General features: G+C 42.1%; 1 protein-coding gene across 1 annotated transcript in view; it reads left to right on the plus strand.

Moving 5' to 3' along the window:
* Positions 1-4,114: 4,114 nt before the first annotated feature.
* The window catches only part of LOC124045367 (pleckstrin homology domain-containing family D member 1-like), a 32,871-nt gene continuing 15,731 nt past the window's right edge, over positions 4,115-21,254 (plus strand). Inside the window, exons 1-8 of the mRNA XM_046364663.1 lie at positions 4,115-4,469; positions 13,450-13,543; positions 13,790-13,879; positions 16,142-16,218; positions 18,376-18,467; positions 18,688-18,835; positions 20,169-20,262; positions 20,510-20,700. Of these exons, the coding sequence (XP_046220619.1) occupies positions 4,315-4,469; positions 13,450-13,543; positions 13,790-13,879; positions 16,142-16,218; positions 18,376-18,467; positions 18,688-18,835; positions 20,169-20,262; positions 20,510-20,700 (941 nt within the window). The 5' untranslated portion in view covers positions 4,115-4,314. The remainder of the gene's footprint in view (positions 4,470-13,449; positions 13,544-13,789; positions 13,880-16,141; positions 16,219-18,375; positions 18,468-18,687; positions 18,836-20,168; positions 20,263-20,509; positions 20,701-21,254) is intronic.

Genomic DNA, 21,254 nt, shown 5'->3' on the forward strand with positions numbered 1-21,254 from the left:
GGCTAAACAGCCACCACTAACACAGAGAGGCTAAACAGCCACCACTAACACAGAGAGGCTAAACAGCCACCACTAACACAGAGAGGCTAAACAGCCACCACTAACACAGAGAGGCTAAATAGCCATCCACTAACACAGAGAGGCTAAATAGCCATCCACTAGCACAGAGAGGCTAAATAGCCATCCACTAGCACAGAGAGGCAAATAGACATCCACTAGCACAGAGAGGCTAAACAGCCATCCACTAACACAGAGAGGCTAAATAGCCATCCACTAACACAGAGAGGCTAAATAGCCACCACTAACACAGAGAGGCTAAATAGCCATCCACTAGCACAGAGAGGCTAAATAGCCATCCACTAACACAGAGAGGCTAAATAGCCACCACTAACACAGAGAGGCTAAATAGCCATCCACTAACACAGAGAGGCTAAATAGCCATCCACTAACACAGAGAGGCTAAATAGCCATCCACTAGCACAGAGAGGCTAAATAGCCACCACTAACACAGATAGGCTAAATAGCCACCACTAACACAGAGAGGCTAAATAGCCACCACTAACACAGAGAGGCTAAATAGCCACCACTAACACAGAGAGGCTAAATAGCCACCACTAACACAGAGAGGCTAAATAGCCACCACTAACACAGAGAGGCTAAATAGCCACCACTAACACAGAGAGGCTAAATAGCCACCACTAACACAGAGAGGCTAAATAGCCACCACTAACACAGAGAGGCTAAATAGCCATCCACTAGCACAGAGAGGCTAAATAGCCATCCACTAACACAGAGAGGCTAAATAGCCATCCACTAACACAGAGAGGCTAAATAGCCATCCACTAGCACAGAGAGGCTAAATAGCCATCCACTAGCACAGAGAGGCTAAATAGCCATCCACTAGCGGGCTACCACCCGGTTACTAAACCTTACGTGCTGACCGTACCGCTCGTCCGCCATCGTGCACGGGTTGATTTGGTCCACCCACACCAGACGTGACCAGGACACCCAGGTTGATTTAGTCCACCCACACCAGACGTGACCAGGACACCCAGGTTGATTTGGTCCACCCACACCAGACGTGACCAGGAAACCCAGGTTGATTTGGTCCACCCACACCAGACGTGACCAGGACACCCAGGTTGATTTGGTCCACCCACACCAGACGCGACCAGGACACCCAGGTTGATTTGGTCCACCCACAACAGACGTGACCAGGTTGAAAGGCAGGCCCTACCTATGTGTTCTGGTGCCATAAATGTTAAGAAATGTAAAATTGTTTATACATTTTACTTTTCATACTGAAGTATATTTTAAACCAAATGCTTTTAGACTTTTACTCAAGTAGAATATTACTGGGTGGCTTTTACTTGAGTCATTTTCTATTAAGGTATCTTTACTTTTACTCAAGTAGAATATTAATGGGTGGCTTTTACTTGAGTCATTTTCTATTAAGGTATATTTACTTTTACTCAAGTATGATAGTTGCGTACTTTCTCCACCGCTGTCATTAAGCCTACGGTATGTACAGTTGTGGCCAAAAGTTTGATGCTTCAGTGTCTTTAGATATTTTTGTCAGATGTTACTATGGAATACTGAAGTATAATTACAAGCATTTCATAAGTGTCAAAGGCTTTTATTGAAAATTACATGAAGTCGATGCAGAGTCCATATTTGCAGTGTTGACCCTTCTTTTTCAAGACCTCTGCAATCCGCCCTGGCATGCTGTCAATTAACTTCTGGGCCACATCCTGACTGATGGCAGCCCATTCAATTAACTTCTGGGCCACATCCTGACTGATGGCAGCCCATTCAATTAACTTCTGGGCCACATCCTGACTGATGGAAGCCCATTCAATTAACTTCTGGGCCACATCCTGACTGGTGGCAGCCCATTCAATTAACTTCTGGGCCACATCCTGACTGATGGCAGCCCATTCAATTAACTTCTGGGCCACATCCTGACTGATGGCAGCCCATTCAATTAACTTCTGGGCCACATCCTGACTGATGGCAGCCCATTCAATTAACTTCTGGGCCACATCCTGACTGATGGCAGCCCATTCAATTAACTTCTGGGCCACATCCTGACTGATGGCAGCCCATTCTTGCATAATCAATTCTTGGAGTTTGTCAGAATTTGTGGATTTTTGTTTGTTTACTCGCATCTTGAGGATTGACCACAATTTCTCAATGGTTTTAAGGTCGGGGGAGTTTCCTGGCCATGGACCCAAAATATCGATGTTTTGTTCCCCGAGCCACTTAGTTACCACTTTTGCCTTGTGTCGAAGGTGCTCCATCATGCTGGAAAAGGCATTATTCGTCACCAAACTGTTCCTGGATGGTTGGGAGAAGTTGCTCTTGGAGGATGTGTTGGTGCCATTCTTTATTCATGGCTGTGTTCTTAGGCACAATTGTGAGTGAGCCCACTGGCTGAGAAGCAACCCCACACGTGAATGGTCTCAGGATGCTTTACTGTTGGCATGACACAGGACCGATGGTAGCGCTCACCTTGTCTTCTCCAGACAAGCTTTTATCCGGATGCCCCAAACAATCGGAAAGGGGATTCATCAGAGAAAATGTCTTTACCCCAGTCCTCAGCTGTCCAATCCCTGTACCTTTTGCAGAATATCAGTCTGTCCCTGATGTTTTTCCTGGAGAGAAGTGACTTCTTTGCTGCTCTTCTTGACACCAGGCCATCATCCAAAAGTCTTCGCCTCACTGTGCATGCAGAATGCACTCACACCTGCCTGCTGCCATTCCTGAGCAGCTATGTACTGGTGGTGCCCCAATCCCACAGCTGAATAAACTTTAGGAGACGGTCCTGGCGCTTGCTGGACATTCTTGGACGCCCTGAAGTCTTCTTCACAACAATTGAACCGCTCTCCTTTAAGTTCTTGATGATCCGATAAATGGTTGATTTAGGTGCAATCTTACTGGCAGCAATATCCTTGCCTTTTAAGCCCATTTTGTGCAAAGCAATGATGACGGCATGTGTTTCCTTGCAGGTAACCATGGTTGACAGAGGAAGAACAATGATTCCAAGCACCACCCTCCTTTTGAAGCTTCCAGAATGTATGCACACATGACTGTAAGTCGCTTTGGATAAAAGCGTCTGCTAAATGGCATATATTATTATTATATTATTATTATTCAAACTCAATCAGCATGACAGAGTGATCTCCAGCTTTGTCCTCATCAACATCATCAAATCCCCATAGCGGTCATATAGGATGGCTGCAGAGACATATAGATTTGAACACCCTGTCCATTAAAACACACACACTAAATATGCATACATGCTATAACCATTCAGATGTATACATCTTTAACACCACAGTAAGTTTACCCATAACATATCGCGATCTCCATTTTACTATGTAACATGCTCTTTGCTAGAAAGTAGAGTGTGCGTGTTCTTGTCGAGCATCAGTTTACACTCCTACGAGCCCTGGTCAACATTAGAATAGTGCCATTTGGGACACATGCCTGCCCTACTTTGTTCTCTACAGGAAGCTGCTCAGAGAGAGAGAGAGATAGATGACAGGGATGTATTGACCTAGCAACAGATTTACTAAAACTAATTTCTAAAGCCTCTGCCGCTCTCTCTCTCTCTCTCTCTCTCTCTCTCTCTCTCTCTCTCTCTCTCTCTCTCTCTCTCTCTCTCTCTCTCTCTCTCTCCTGCCCCCCCTCTCTCTCTCCTGTCCTCTCTCTCCTGCCCTACCCCACTCTCTCTCTGTCTCTCTCCTGCCCTACCCCACTCTCTCTCTCTCCTGCCCTGTCTCTCTCTCCTGCCCTACCCCACTCTCTCTCTCTCTCTCCTGCCCTCACTCTCTCTTCCCTGCCCTCCCCCACTCTCTCTCTCTCTCCTGCCCTCTCTCTCTCTCCTGCCCTCTCTCTCCTGCCCTCTCTCTCTCTCTCCTGCCCTCACTCTCTCTCCTGCCCTCACTCTCTCTCCTGCCCTCCCCCACTCTCTCTCTCTCCTGCCCTCTCTCTCTCTTGCCCTCCCCCACTCTCTCTCCTGCCCTCCCTCACCCGTCTCTCTTCATCCTCTCTGCCCCTCCTCTCTGTCCAGTAGTCTGCCTCCAGCTGATGCTGATGTATTGGCAGCTTGATCATTCCACCCCGCTGAGTTTGGTATCAGGATGTGTGTGTTACTTTGTCTGTGAGTGTGTGTCGTGTCCACAACTGTGTGTGTGTGTGTGTGTTATTGGGTGTGTGTGTGTACTTCCTAGTTCCTCATTTCTATTTTTGTTCCATTGATTTTTTTGTCCAACTCCACGCCCCTCTGTGGAAGGGTTAGGAGGGTTAGCGATGTTCTCCTCGTCCTCCAAACCCTCTCTCTTCTCCTACTGGACGTCCATGGATCAGACAGACTCTGAAGTGCTGGACATTAGCACCAAGGTGCAGCTGCATGGGGTGCTCTGGAAGAGGCCCTTCGGACGGTCCTCCGCCAAGTGGTCCCGCAGGTAGGGCATTATCACCTGTCTAGTTAATTCTACCTAGCAGCAGGTAGGGCATTATCACCTGTCTAGTTAATTCTACCTAGCAGCAGTTAGGGCATGCCTAGTTAATTCTACCTAGCAGCAGGTAGGGCCTGCCTAGTTAATTCTACCTAGCAGCAGGTAGGGCCTGCCTAGTTATTTCTACCTAGCAGTAGGTAGGGCCTGCCTAGTTATTTCTACCTAGCAGTAGGTAGGGCCTGGCATGGTGGCACAAGTACTGGCAGTGTATATAGAAGGGGGGGAAATGACAATGTTAACTTTGGTTTACAGATGAACAACTTCAATCTTGTACAAAAAAAAGGCATTTTAGACAACAGAATAGTCCCTGAGGTTAAAAAACACTAATATATCTTGATTAGATAAGTGTTCATCCCCCTCGATAGATGTTAGATTCACCTTTGGCAGCGACAACCGCTGTGGGTCTTTCTGGGTAAATCTCTAAGAACATTGCACACCTGGATGGTACAATATTTGCAAATTATTCTTTAAAAAATTATTCAAACTCTGTCAAATTTGGTTGTTGATTATTGCTAGACAGCCATTTGTTTCCCAATGTCTGTTGGAAAGCAGACTGAACTGGATTTGGCCTGTGCATTTTCATCCCCAAAAAACTCTTAACATGATGCAGCCACCACCACCATTCTTGAAAATATGAAGAGTGGTAATTTAGTTATTTGTTTTTGTTTGATTTGCCCCAAACATAACACTTTGTATTCAGGACATAATGTTCAATCAGGTTAGTATTGTTGAGTAACTACAATATGTAATGTTCAATCAGGTTAGTATTGTTGAGTAACTACAATATTTAATGTTCAATCAGGTTAGTATTGTTGAGTAACTACAATATGTGGAGTATTGTTGAGTAACTACAATATGTGAAGTATTGTTGAGTAACTACAATATGTGGAGTATTGTTGAGTAACTACAATATGTGGAGTATTGTTGAGTAACTACAATATGTGGAGTATTGTTGAGTAACTACAATATGTGGAGTATTGTTGAGTAACTACAATATGTGGAGTATTGTTGAGTAACTACAATATGGTTCCATTTCCTCTCTGACAACTGGGCTGCTGTGGGATCGGCCTCTTCCAAGTTCAGTACTGTCTTCAAGCCTCCAACTAGAATAATCTGTTGTGCTCTACTTCTGCCATGATAAAAGCTCACAGTCAAACCCTTGGCTCAGATCCATCATGATTTTCCCGCACTACATTAAGTGCTATCTATGATCAACAATCGGAACAACCGAGTCCTGTTTGTCCTTGGATCCCCACGTACCACTTAGCCTTACACAGAATAGCACTATCGCATCGATAAAACATTCCACGCCGTATCGGCATTAAACAAAGACATCATAGCTAATGTGCAGATACTGCTTTTCCTTCACAAAGTATTCACACCCCTTGACTTTTTACACATTTTGTTGTGTAAAAATGAATTTAAAATGGATCAAATGTAGATTTGTATTTTCTTTTCATCACTGGCCTACCCACAATAACCCATAATGTCAAAGTTGAAATTCTGTTTTATCAAATATTTTACAAATTCATTAAACATGAAAAGCTGAAATGTCTTGATTCAATCAGTATTCAACCCCCCTTTGTTATGTCAAGCCTAAATAAGTTCAGGAGTAAAAATGTGCTTAACAAGTCACATAATAAGTTGCATGGACTCACTCTGTGTGGAATACTAGAGAGATGACTACCTCATCTCTGTACCCCACACAAACAATTATCTGTAAGATCCCTCAGTTTATTAAAAATGTAAAACAGAATTATATGGACATTATATGGTGATCAGGCTGGTTCTACCAGGCTAGGTTATACCCTGGACATTATATGGTGAACACAGTGATCAGGCTGGTTCCATCAGGCTAGGTTATACCCTGGACATTATATGGTGAACACAGTGATCAGGCTGGTTCCATCAGGCTAGGTTATACCCTGGACATTATATGGTGATCAGACTGGTTCCCACCAGGCTAGGTTATACCCTGGACATTATATGGTGATCAGACTGGTTCTACCAGGCTAGGTTATACCCTGGACATTATATAGTGATCAGGCTGGTTCCATCAGGCTAGGTTATACCCTGGACATTATATGGTGATCAGGCTGGTTCCATCAGGATAGGTAATGTGGTCCTTCTGTAGCTCAGTTGGTAGAGCATGGCGCTTGTAACGCCAGGATAGTGGGTTCAATCCCTGGGACCACCCATACGTAGAATGTATGCACACATGACTGTAAGTCGCTTTGGATAAAAGCGTCTGCTAAATGGCATATATTATTATTATTATTATAGGATAGGTTATACCCTGGACATTATATGGTGAATACAGTGATCAGGCTGGTTCCCACCAGGCTAGGTTATACCCTGGACATTATATGGTGATCAGACTGGTTCTACCAGGCTAGGTTATACCCTGGACATTATATAGTGATCAGGCTGGTTCCCACCAGGCTAGGTTATACCCTGGACATTATATGGTGATCAGGCTGGTTCCATCAGGCTAGGTTATACCCTGGACATTATATGGTGATCAGACTGGTTCTACCAGGCTAGGTTATACCCTGGACATTATATAGTGATCAGGCTGGTTATACCCTGGACATTATATAGTGATCAGGCTGGTTCCCACCAGGCTAGGTTATACCCTGGACATTATATGGTGATCAGGCTGGTTCCCACCAGGCTAGGTTATACCCTGGACATTATATAGTGATCAGGCTGGTTCCACCAGGCTAGGTTATACCCTGGACATTATATGGTGATCAGACTGGTTCCACCAGGCTAGGTTATACCCTGGACATTATATGGTGAATACAGTGATCAGGCTGGTTCCATCAGGCTAGGTTATACCCTGGACATTATATGGTGATCAGGCTGGTTCCCACCAGGCTAGGTTATACCCTGGACATTATATGGTGATCAGGCTGGTTCCCACCAGGCTAGGTTATACCTCAGGCTAGGTTATACCCAGGACATTATATGGTGATCAGACTGGTTCTACCAGGCTAGGTTATACCCTGGACATTATATAGTGATCAGGCTGGTTCCCACCAGGCTAGGTTATACCCTGGACATTATATGGTGATCAGGCTGGTTCCATCAGGCTAGGTTATACCCTGGACATTATATGGTGATCAGGCTGGTTCCCACCAGGCTAGGTTATACCCTGGACATTATATAGTGATCAGGCTGGTTCCACCAGGCTAGGTTATACCCTGGACATTATATGGTGATCAGGCTGGTTCCATCTGGCTAGGTTATACCCTGGGCATTATATGGTGAACACAGTGATCAGGCTGGTTCCCACCAGCTAGGCTATACCCTGGACATTATATGGTGATCAGGCTGGTTATACCCTGGACATTATATAGTGATCAGGCTGGTAACACCAGGCTAGGTTATACCCTGGACATTATATGGTGATCAGACTGGTTCCATCAGGCTAGGTTATACCCTGGACATTATATGGTGAACACAGTGATCAGGCTGGTTCCATCAGGCTAGGTTATACCCTGGACATTATATGGTGATCAGGCTGGTTCCCACCAGGCTAGGTTATACCCTGGACATTATATGGTGATCAGGCTGGTTCCCACCAGGCTAGGTTATACCTCAGGCTAGGTTATACCCAGGACATTATATGGTGATCAGACTGGTTCTACCAGGCTAGGTTATACCCTGGACATTATATAGTGATCAGGCTGGTTCCCACCAGGCTAGGTTATACCCTGGACATTATATGGTGATCAGGCTGGTTCCATCAGGCTAGGTTATACCCTGGACATTATATGGTGATCAGGCTGGTTCCCACCAGGCTAGGTTATACCCTGGACATTATATGGTGATCAGACTGGTTCTACCAGGCTAGGTTATACCCTGGACATTATATGGTGATCAGGCTGGTTATACCCTGGACATTATATGGTGATCAGGCTGGTTCCATCAGGCTAGGTTATACCCTGGACATTATATGGTGATCAGGCTGGTTCCCACCAGGCTAGGTTATACCCTGGACATTATATGGTGATCAGGCTGGTTCCCACCAGGCTAGGTTATACCCTGGACATTATATAGTGATCAGGCTGGTTCCACCAGGCTAGGTTATACCCTGGACATTATATGGTGATCAGGCTGGTTCCATCTGGCTAGGTTATACCCTGGACATTATATGGTGAACACAGTGATCAGGCTGGTTCCCACCAGCTAGGTTATACCCTGGACATTATATGGTGATCAGGCTGGTTATACCCTGGACATTATATGGTGATCAGACTGGTTCCACCAGGCTAGGTTATACCCTGGACATTATATGGTGAACACAGTGATCAGGCTGGTTCCATCAGGCTAGGTTATACCCTGGACATTATATGGTGATCAGGCTGGTTCCCACCAGGCTAGGTTATACCCTGGACATTATATGGTGATCAGACTGGTTCCATCAGGCTAGGTTATACCCTGGACATTATATGGTGATCAGACTGGTTCCACCAGGCTAGGTTATACCCTGGACATTATATGGTGAACACAGTGATCAGGCTGGTTCCATCAGGCTAGGTTATACCCTGGACATTATATGGTGATCAGGCTGGTTCCCACCAGGCTAGGTTATACCTCAGGCTAGGTTATACCCAGGACATTATATGGTGATCAGGCTGGTTATACCCTGGACATTATATGGTGATCAGGCTGGTTCTACCAGGCTAGGTTATACATCAGGCTAGGTTATACCCTGGACATTATATGGTGAACACAGTGATCAGGCTGGTTCCCATCAGGCTAGGTTATACCCTGGACATTATATGGTGATCAGGCTGGTTCCCAACAGGCTAGGTTATACCCTGGACATTATATGGTGATCAGGCTGGTTCCATCAGGATAGGTTATACCCTGGACATTATATGGTGATCAGGCTGGTTCCACCAGGCTAGGTTATACCCTGGACATTATATGGTGATCAGACTGGTTCCATCAGGCTAGGTTATACCCTGGACATTATATGGTGATCAGACTGGTTCTACCAGGCTAGGTTATACCCTGGACATTATATAGTGATCAGGCTGGTTCCCACCAGGCTAGGTTATACCCTGGACATTATATGGTGATCAGGCTGGTTCCCAACAGGCTAGGTTATACCCTGGACATTATATGGTGATCAGGCTGGTTCCATCAGGCTAGGTTATACCCTGGACATTATATGGTGATCAGGCTGGTTCCACCAGGCTAGGTTATATCCTGGACATTATATAGTGATCAGGCTGGTTCCACCAGGCTAGGTTATACCCTGGACATTATATAGTGATCAGGCTGGTTCCACCAGGCTAGGTTATACCCTGGACATTATATGGTGATCAGGCTGGTTCCATCAGGATAGGTTATACCCTGGACATTATATGGTGATCAGGCTGGTTCCATCAGGCTAGGTGTCACAACGGTACTTCTATCATAGGAGTCGAGAGAGACTCTGGCAACAACGGAGGAGGTGTCACAAGGATACTTCTGTGGCATGACACTTTTATTCTGAGATCTTGCCTGACAAGCTGTAAAAACAGCAAGTGAAAAGTGAATGAAATTATTTTTAGTTGGTCGCTAAAACCATTGCAATCACATTACCTCTGCTCCTTCTGGTCATCTGTTCCTGACAAGGGGATAAATCTGGCACCCAACTGTGCACTGTCTGACAGAAAAACAGGGTTGACGATTGTCTACATCCCTCAAATATAACCATAGCTCGAGAAATGAGATAAATCTCATTTGGAAGCTACTTCTATGCGATGTAGACTGACTGGCTCGAGATTGGAAATACAATGACATTGCTAAAGTAGACAAATAATTAGTAGGAAACAACATTGCCATATGATGTTGTCAAATGTATTTTTAAAGAGATGGCCATGCTTCCATTACTGTTACTAGCAAATTGCTAGCAATGCTAATGTTAGCTAGCTAAAATACAGTGGTTCCATTCATCTTAGTTAGCTGGCTAAAGTTCTACTGCATCTGAAGTCAATCTGGGGACATCACAATGATGATAAAAGGTTTTCTTACTAAGTATTATTCTCTCTTTAAAAAAATATATTATCGTGTTTCCAAGCCAAATCCAAGTACTGAGACAGGCTAACGTCAGCTATCTAGGTAGCTAGCTATTTACGTAACTCGAGCTAGCTAACGGCAGCTATGCTAACGATGATAGTGATAATGATTATCAAAATAAATACGAACAAAAATATAAACGCAACATCCAACATTTTCAACGATTTTACTGAGTTACAGTTCATATAAGGAAATCAGTCAATTGAAATAAATACATTAGGCCCTAATCTACGACTGAGCAGAGGTGCAGGCGTGGGTGGAGCCAGGCCCAGGCAATCAGAATCAGTTTTTCCCCACAAAATGGCTTTATTACAGACAGAATTACTCCTGAGCACCCCCCTCCCCAAGGGGATCCCGCTGGTGAAGAAGCCAAATGTGGAGATCCTGGGCTGACGTGGTTACACACGGTCTGCGGTTGTGAGGCCGGTTGAACATACTGTCAGGTGGATTATTGTGGCAAAGGAGAAATACTCACTAACAGGGAGGTAAACAAATTTGTGTAGAACATTTGAGAGAACTAAGCTTTTTGTGCATATTGAACATTTCTGCAATCTTTTATTTCAGCTCATGAAACATGTGACCAACACTTCACATGTTGTGTTTACATTTTTGTTCAGTATAGCTACATAACCAGCCCTTTCTCCTACACCCAGGCTGCTGTGGTCAGAGAGAGATCGTAAATTCCTGGAGGAGATTATCTCCTCATGGCCACAGTATAGAGACAGAGTGAGTTGTCATAGAGAACAAAGGAATTTCTTCCACGTCACAGAATTTGAGGTCCGAACAACATTTATGTTCTGGAGAAGGTATAAAAGATCGGTGAAGAATCCAGCTACGAACTGGTCCGTTTGGTACAATTTTGTGAAACACATGGGAGACGATACGGCCACATTACCATAATGCTGTTTATACAATAGCTTCAGATATGAGGCTTACATCTAATTGTTGTACAGGATGAATGAGGAGGGATTAAACTATTTGTGAAATGATGGGATGCTATGTAATGATGTAATGTGAGAGAATTGTATTTCTGTGTAAAGTTTTACTTAAGTCACTGGCACGCCCCATGAGCACAGTTAGGACCTGGCGTCATGAGACAGCCTTTTTCTGCTCTTCCAAATAAAACTCGCACCTTGAGAATTTCTCAACAGACCATGTTTCTCTCAATTACGAGAGGACAAAGGTTTCAGACCAGCTTACCTCGATAACGAGAGGGGCAAGGTTTGAGTAGATGGCAGAATCTTTTAACCATCCCATGTGGTTAAACTCTTAGACTATCGATACCGACAGAACAAGTCTTTGATATGAATTACTAGTCTGCAGCTAGGAATTCGGTATCATTGAACGCGAAGAACGACAACCCCCGAAACATCCATTCTATAACGATATGAATGAATGTCACTCTGAGAGAGAGAGAGAGAGAGAGAGAGAGAGAGAGAGAGAGAGAGAGAGAGAGAGAGAGAGAGAGAGAGAGAGAGAGAGAGAGAGAGAGAGAGAGAGAGAGAGAGAGAGAGAGAGAGAGAGAGAGAGAGAGAGAGAGAGAGAGAGAGAGAGAGAGAGAGAGAGAGAGAGAGAGAGAGAGAGCCGACGACACACTGAGCGTAAATATATGTATTGATTGCTATTGTTCCTGAATGAGTGAGTGTTCATGTGCAAAGGATTAGCATTTCAATTGTTATTATTATCATCTGTGTGTTGTCTTATCTCAGTCGACCCCCACTTTCCTTTTGTACACCATGCCGGTTTATCCCACTAGGGAAACTCCGTTATCATTTCCTTGTAACTATCTACTGTTTGTTTATGCATTTCTGTGAATTACTTAGTTAGTAAATAAATTATTTAAGACAATTGATGTATGCATGACTCATAGTGAAGACTGGGTTCGTGCAGATAACCAACAATTTACAACGTTTGGAATGAGACTAACGTGAGGTAAAATAAAGAATAAGTCATTAATCAGAAGACTAATTGATCAGATATTAAAATATCTGAAAAGTTATATTAGGAAAATTATAACTTTGTAATCTGAATATTTTCCTTGGTGCCCCGACTTCCTAGTTAATTACATTTGCCTGATTAGTTCATCACGAAATGCTAATTACAGAGAATCTTTGATTAAAAACTATACGTCTTCAGTTAATGATCGTAAAGACACGACATAGTTAAACCTCTGTCAGACTCTGCTAGTATGACATGGTGGCGTGGGTTATCTAGTAAACCTCTGTCAGACTCTGCTAGTATGACATGGTGGCGTGGGTTATCTAGTAAACCTCTGTCAGACTCTGCTAGTATGACATGGTGGCGTGGGTTATCTAGTAAACCTCTGTCAGACTCTGCTAGTATGACATGGTGACTTGGGTTAGCTAGTAAACCTCTGTCAGACTCTGCTAGTATGACATGGTGGCGTGGGTTATCTAGTAAACCTCTGTCAGACTCTGCTAGTATGACATGGTGACTTGGGTTAGCTAGTAAACCTCTGTCAGACTCTGCTAGTATGACTTGGTGTTGTGGGTTAGCTAGTAAACCTCTGTCAGACTCTGCTGGTATGACTTGGTGTTGTGGGTTAGCTAGTAAACCTCTGTCAGACTCTGCTGGTATGACTTGGTCTTGTGGGTTAGCTAGTAAACCTCTGTCAGACTCTGCTAGTATGACTTGGTGTTGTGGGTTATCTAGGCTGGTGCTTGCCTGGTTGTTGTTTTTTAACCTACAGTACATAGTAATCCAGAATGATCCAGTCAGGATGCAGTCTATTGGCCTCTGCTTGCCTGTCTATCTGCCTCTTTTTTTTAGCCCAGTTTTGCCGTACCTCATTCTCCTCCAACTAATGACACTTTCTCCATCCTCCTAGATTCTTCATCATCAAAGACAGTTTCCTGCTCTACTATGCGGAGAATGAGAAGAGAAGCTTTGAGACCAACAAACACTTTAACATCCACCCCAAGGTGAGCTTTACTCAACATGGTGCATGTGTTAACCTCAAAAGGTCCACAATATTCTCACATTATATCTCATATGTATGATGACGTGTGTGTGTGTGTGTGTGTATATATATATATATATATATATATATATATATATATATATATATATATATATATATATATATATATATATATATATATATATATATATATATCACAACTATGAGAAGTTGATGCATTATGTTGTATTCATCCTGTCTGTCCCAGGGTGTGATCCCTTTAGGAGGCTGTGTTGTGGATCCGAAGGAAGACCAGGGCATGCCATTCGCCATGGTTATAAATCATGATGACTTCACTGTAAGCACTTAGACAATAATATAAACTTTTTAATAATAGACACTTGAAATCTGCATCTCTGTATTTATCAGGCAGTTACTGTATATCTCATGTGATAATGCATAGTACTGTATTTCTCATGTGATAATGTATGTTACTGTATATCTCATGTGATAATGCACACTACTGTATATCTCATGTGATAATGCATGCTACTGTACATATCTCATGTGATAATGGTTGGTACTGTGTACCTCATGTGATAATGTGTGCTACTGTATATCTCATGTGATAATGCACACTACTGCATATCTCATGTGATAATGCACACTACTGTATATCTCATGTGATAATGCATAGTACTGCATTTCTCATGTGATAATGCATGTTACTGTATATCTCATGTGATAATCCACACTACTGTATATCGCATGTGATAATGCATGCTACTGTATATCTCATGTGACAATGCACGCTACTGTAATACGTTATATCTCATGTGATAATGCACACTACTGTATATCTCATGTGACAATGCATGCTACTGTATATCTCATGTGACAATGCGTGCTACTGTACATCTCATGTGAAAATGTGTGCTACTGTATATATCATGTGACAATGCACACTACTGTATATCTCATGTGATAATGCACATTACTGTATATTTCATGAGATAATGCACACTACTGTATATCTCATGTGATCATGCATAGTACTGTATTTCTCATGTGATAATGTATGTTACTGTATATCTCATGTGATAATGCATGCTACTGTATATCTCATGTGATAATGCACGCTACTGTTTGTGATGTAATCTTTTTTTAAATTACATTTTTGTAATTTAGCAGACTCTTATTCAGTGCATATGTTTTCATACTGTTTTGTTGTTGTTCGTACTAGTCCCCCGTGGGAATCGAACCAACAATCCTGGCATTATGAGTGTCATGCCCAACTGAGCCACACAGGATATATGCATGATGTGAGGATAATGTATGCTACTGTATATTATCATGTGATAGTGTATGCTACTGTATATTATCTAGTGATGATAATGTATGCTACTGTATATTATCTAGTGATGATAATATATGCTACTGTGTATCATGTGATGATAATGTATGCTACTGTATATCTCATGTGATAATTAGTGCTACTGTATATCTCATGTGATAATGTGTGCTACTGTATATATCTCATGTGATAATGCATGCTACTGTATATCTCATGTGATAATGCACGCTACTGTATATCTAATGTGATAATGGTTGGTACTGTGTATCTCATGTGATAATGCGTACTACTGTATATCTCATGTGATAATGCACACTACTGTATATCTCATGTGATAATGCATAGTACTGTATTTCTCATGTGATAATGTATGTTACTGTATATCTCATGTGATAATGCATGCTACTGTATATCTCATGTGATAATGTGTGCTACTGTATATCTCATGTGATAATGCTCACTACTGTATATCTCATGTGATAATGCATGCTACTGTATATCTCATGTGATAATGTACGCTACTGTATATCTCATGTGATAATGCACGCTACTGTATATCTCATGTGATAATGCACGCTACTGTATATCTCATGTGATAATGGTTGGTACTGTATATCTCATGTGATAATGCATGCTACTGTATATCTCATGTGATAATGGTTGGTACTGTGTATCTCATGTGATAATTCGTGCTACTGTATATCTCATGTGATAATGCACACTACTGTATATCTCATGTGATAATGCATGCTACTGTATATCTCATGTGATAATGGTTGATACTGTGTATCTCATGTGATAATGTATGTTACTGTATATCTCATGTGATAATGCATGCTACTGTATATCTCATGTGATAATGCACGCTACTGTTTGTGATGTAATCTTTTTTTTATTACATTTTTGTAATTTAGCAGACTCTTATTCAGTGCATATGTTTTCATACTGTTTTGTTGTTGTTCGTACTGGTCCCCCGTGGGAATCGAACCAACAATCCTGGCATTATGAGTGTCATGCCCAACTGAGCCACACAGGATATATGCATGATGTGATGATAATGTATGCTACTGTATATTATCATGTGATAGTGTATGCTACTGTATATTATCTAGTGATGATAATGTATGCTACTGTGTATCATGTGATGATAATGTATGCTACTGTATATTATCATGTGATGATAGTGTATGCTACTGTATATTATCATGTGATGATAATGTATGCTATTGTATATTATCATGTGATGATGCTCTATTACTCCCTCAGGGTAACATTGTCCTGGCTGCAGAGAATGAGGCAGAACAAAACCAGTGGCTGGAGATGCTGCAGGAGTCTGGCAGAGTGTGAGTCACTATTTACGACATAAAGCCTCTTTAAATCTAGCTGTTCAAACTGCCTTTTTAAATGTAACTGTAAACAAACTGAAACTACACACTGCCTCTTTAAATCCAACTGACCACACTGCCTCTTTAAATCCAACTGACCACACTGCCTCTTTAAATCCAACTGACCACACTGCCTCTTTAAATCCAACTGACCACACTGCCTCTTTAAATCCAACTGACCACACTGCCTCTTTAAATCCAACTGACCACACTGCCTCTTTAAATCCAACTGACCACACTGCCTCTTTAAATCCAACTGACCACACTGCCTCTTTAAATCCAACTGACCACACTGCCTCTTTAAATCCAACTGACCACACTGCCTCTTTAAATCCAACTGACCACACTGCCTCTTTAAATCCAACTGACCACACTGCCTCTTTAAATCCAACTGACCACACTGCCTCTTTAAATCCAACTGACCACACTGCTTCTTTAAATCCAACTGACCACACTGCCTCTTTAAATCCAACTGACCACACTGCCTCTTTAAATGGCCAACTGACCACACTGCCTCTTTAAATCCAACTGACCACACTGCCTCTTTAAATCCAACTGACCACACTGCCTCTTTAAATCCAACTGACCACACTGCCTCTTTAAATCCAACTGACCACACTGCCTCTTTAAATCCAACTGACCACACTGCCTTTTAAATCCAACTGACCACACTGCCTCTTTAAATCCAACTGACCACACTGCCTCTTTAAATCCAACTGACCACACTGCCTCTTTAAATCCAACTGACCACACTGCCTCTTTAAATCCAACTGACCACACTGCCTCTTTAAATCCAACTGACCACACTGCCTCTTTAAATCCAACTGACCACACTGCCTCTTTAAATCCAACTGACCACACTGCCTCTTTAAATCCAACTGACCACACTGCCTCTTTAAATCCAACTGACCACACTGCCTCTTTAAATCCAACTGACCACACTGCTTCTTTAAATCCAACTGACCACACTGCCTCTTTAAATCCAACTGACCACACTGCCTCTTTAAATCCAACTGACCACACTGCCTCTTTAAATCCAACTGACCACACTGCCTCTTTAAATCCAACTGACCACACTGCCTCTTTAAATCCAACTGACCACACTGCTTCTTTAAATCCAACTGACCACACTGCCTCTTTAAATCCAACTGACCACACTGCCTCTTTAAATCCAACTGACCACACTGCCTCTTTAAATCCAACTGACCACACTGCCTCTTTAAATCCAACTGACCACACTGCCTCTTTAAATCTAGCTGTACAAACTGCAACTGTAAACAAATAACGTCAAATTGATCAGAAATACAGTGAAGAGATTGTTAATGTAGTAAATGACTATTGTAGCTGGAAATGGCAGATTTTTTATGGAATATCTACATTTATCAGCAGCCATCACTCACGTTGTGTTAGCTCATCAAAGTTTATAATTTTGAAAGGCTAATTGATCATTAGAAAACCCATTTGCAATTATGTTAGCACAGCTGAAAACTGTTGTCCTAATTAAAGAAGCAATAAAACTGGCCTTCTTTAGACTAGTTGAGTATCTGGAGCATCAGCATTTGTGGGTTCGATTACAGGCTCAAAATGGCCAGAAATAAAGGACTTTCTTCTGAAACTCGTCAGTCTATTCTTGGCAATTAAATCCAACGGACCACACTGCCTCTTTAAATCCAACGGACCACACTGCCTCTTTAAATCCAACTGACCACACTGCCTCTTTAAATCCAACGGACCACACTGCCTCTTTAAATCCAACTGACCACACTGCCTCTTTAAATCCAACTGACCACGCTGCCTCTTTAAATCCAACTGACCACACTGCCTCTTTAAATCCAACTGACCACACTGCCTCTTTAAATCCAACTGACCCCACTAACTGTCTTATCAGGGGCAGCAAGGGTTAAGTCTATAAGTCTAACTCTAAGTAAAGGGTCCACCTTAGAGGGGGACTTTAGTCTCTTCAGACATGCATGGAGGAGCTGCACAGGTCTGCAATTGTATAGTGGAATATGTGACCTACTGTTGTGTGGTACTGGTGGTGATCATGCTGTATAAAACCTATATGGCCACATGCTGTGTTAAAGCTGTTAAACACCTAGTGTCTAAAACCTCCAGCACCTGGAAGAACGCCCAACTGGGAGAAGCCATGATAGAGAGCCTGGAAGCCCAGGGACTGCAGCTGGCCAAGGAGAAGCAAGAGTACCTGGGTAAGAAGAGGGACTGTGGAGGCATGGGTAGGCAGGAGGCATAAGGCCTGGTTCAGGAGAGAGAGGAGAGAATAGGTGAAAGGGGACATGGGCAGGTATGGGTCAGGGTGGCAGGTCCGAGGGGCTGAAAGTAATTTTGTTCTTTAGTTTTGATGCTTACAGTCCCACATGGAGACAATGGCCATATACAACAAGTGATCAGGCTGTTTTGTCACCCCAGATAAGCTGATGGAGGAGACAGAAGAACTGAGCCTGCAGCGAGAACAGAAGGAGCATCTGGAACGTCTGAACCTGGTTCTGGAGGAGGAGAAGCAGAAGTTTGAGGAGCTGGTGATGGAGCTTAGAGCAGAGCAGGATCAGATCAAACTGTAAGAGAGAGCTATGGAGAACATAAACTGGGATATTTACAATAATAAATACAGTAATAGATAATATACAGTAATAGATAATATACAGTAATAGATAATATACAGTAATAAATCATATACAGTAATAGATAATATACAGTAATAGATAATATACAGTAATAGATAATATACAGTAATAGATCATATACAGTAATAAATCATATACAGTAATAAATCATATACAGTAATAGATAATATACAGTAATAGATAATATACAGTAATAGATAATATACAGTAATAGATAATATACAGTAATAGATAAATACAGTATGTAATGTCGTTCGTCTGTTGTTTGAAGAAATTCAGACCGAAATGCAGCGTGTAGGTTACTCATGACTTTTAATGAAGATAATGCGGTACATGAAATAACTGAAAATACGAAAACAACAAACGAGTGAAACTAATTACAGCCTATCTGGTGACTAACACAGAGACAGGTACATTCACCCACGAAATACAACGCGCACTCAGGCTACCTAAATACGGTTCCCAATCCGAGACAACGAGAATCAGCTGACTCCAATTGGGAATCGCCTCAGGCAGCCAAGCCTAACTAGACACACCCCTAATAATACACAATCCCAATTAATACAAACCCCAATACGAAACACAACATATAAACCCATGTCACACCCTGGCCTACCCAAACATATAACAAAAACACAAGATACAATGACCAAGGCGTGACACAGTAATAAATAATATACAGTAATAAATAATATACAGTAATTGAGAATATACAGTAATAAATAATATACAGAAATAAATAATATACAGTAATAAATAATATACAGTAATAAATAATATACAGTAATAAATAATATACAGAAATAAATAATATACAGTAATAAATAAAGTGATAAATAAAATACATTAATTTATATACAGTAATAATAAAATACAGTAATAAGTAATATAGTAATAATAATATACCGTAATAAATTAAATACAGTATTAAGTAAAATACAGTAATAATAATATACAGTAATAAATTAAATACATTAATAAATTAAATACAGTATTAAGTAATATACAGTAATAATAATATACAGTAATAATAATATACAGTAATCCCCACATACGAGTAAGAAAGATGCATGTAATACATTTAAAGTGCATTTAATATAAGGAATGTAGCTCGTATCTCCGTCTTTATCCACTGCGTTAACTAAACTGCTGTGAAAACTCTTAGCCTTTAAGACTCTGATCCTCAGGTCCATCTGTTGTGGGTTTGATGCTCTCAGTGTGGAGAGTGTTGCTATTCCACTGTGTGGTGTATCGTGTTGTTGACAGGGACTTGGACGGCACAGCACAGTCTCTGAAAGGTGTGGAGTCTGAAAAAGAGGAGCTGAACAGTTTAACAACACTTCTTCAGAAATCTATTGAGGTATTTAAAATTAACTTGAGGAGAAACACACACACACACACACACACACACACACACACACACACACACACACACACACACACACACACACACACACACACACACACACACACACACACACACACACACACACACACACACACACACACACACACACACACACACACACACACACACACACACACACACACACACACACACTCAGGTACACACACACCTTCATTACATCCATGATCTGGTCCTCCAGGAGCTGTCCCATGAGAAGCAGCGAACCCTGGAGTTGTTGAGGGAGAAGGAGCTTGAGCAGGGGGCTGAGCGTCCAGAGAAGGACGAGGAGCAGGAGGTGCAGCCTGGTGACACGGGACTGCGATCGGAGCTGAGACACATTGAAGAGCAAATGAGGGAACTGCAGAGAGAGAAGGAGCAGGCTGAGGAGAGGTGAGAGGACCAGGAACATGGATCTTATTTTTGTCCAGTCTTGTGTGAAAAGTTCAGAAGTTTGTAAAAAAATAAAATAATTATCCTACCATATAAAAGACACATTAAGCAGCCGATGAATTAGAGAGGATCTGAGCTCAGATTCAGCCTGAATGTGACCGGTCCGCCTTCAGAAAGTTAGCCTGCCTGTGTCTGATCACAGCTGACTACCCTGTGGCCGCCTAAGAGTTTAATGAGGGTGAGAAAAACCATTAAATTGGAAATGTACATTGATTCCTCAACAGACAAACCAACGACAAGCACCAGTGACTGGGATCAGGATGTGATGGGAAACTGGTGTTGACCAGAGGGCATGAGTGTTTTCATGACGTTGCCCTCTTTGGGTACAGTGAGCACCATCTCCCTCTCTCTACTCCTTACACCAGGCTCTGTCAGAGAGGTTGTACATTTCTAGAGGAGAATCTTCCTCATGGCCAGACAGTATAGAGAGAGAGAGTGAGTTTTCATAGAGAGAACAAAGGAATTTCTTCCACCTCACAGAACTAGTGGTCCGA

The sequence above is a fragment of the Oncorhynchus gorbuscha genome, linkage group LG10 (assembly GCF_021184085.1).
Source record: "Oncorhynchus gorbuscha isolate QuinsamMale2020 ecotype Even-year linkage group LG10, OgorEven_v1.0, whole genome shotgun sequence".
NCBI classification, from domain to species: domain Eukaryota; kingdom Metazoa; phylum Chordata; class Actinopteri; order Salmoniformes; family Salmonidae; genus Oncorhynchus; species Oncorhynchus gorbuscha.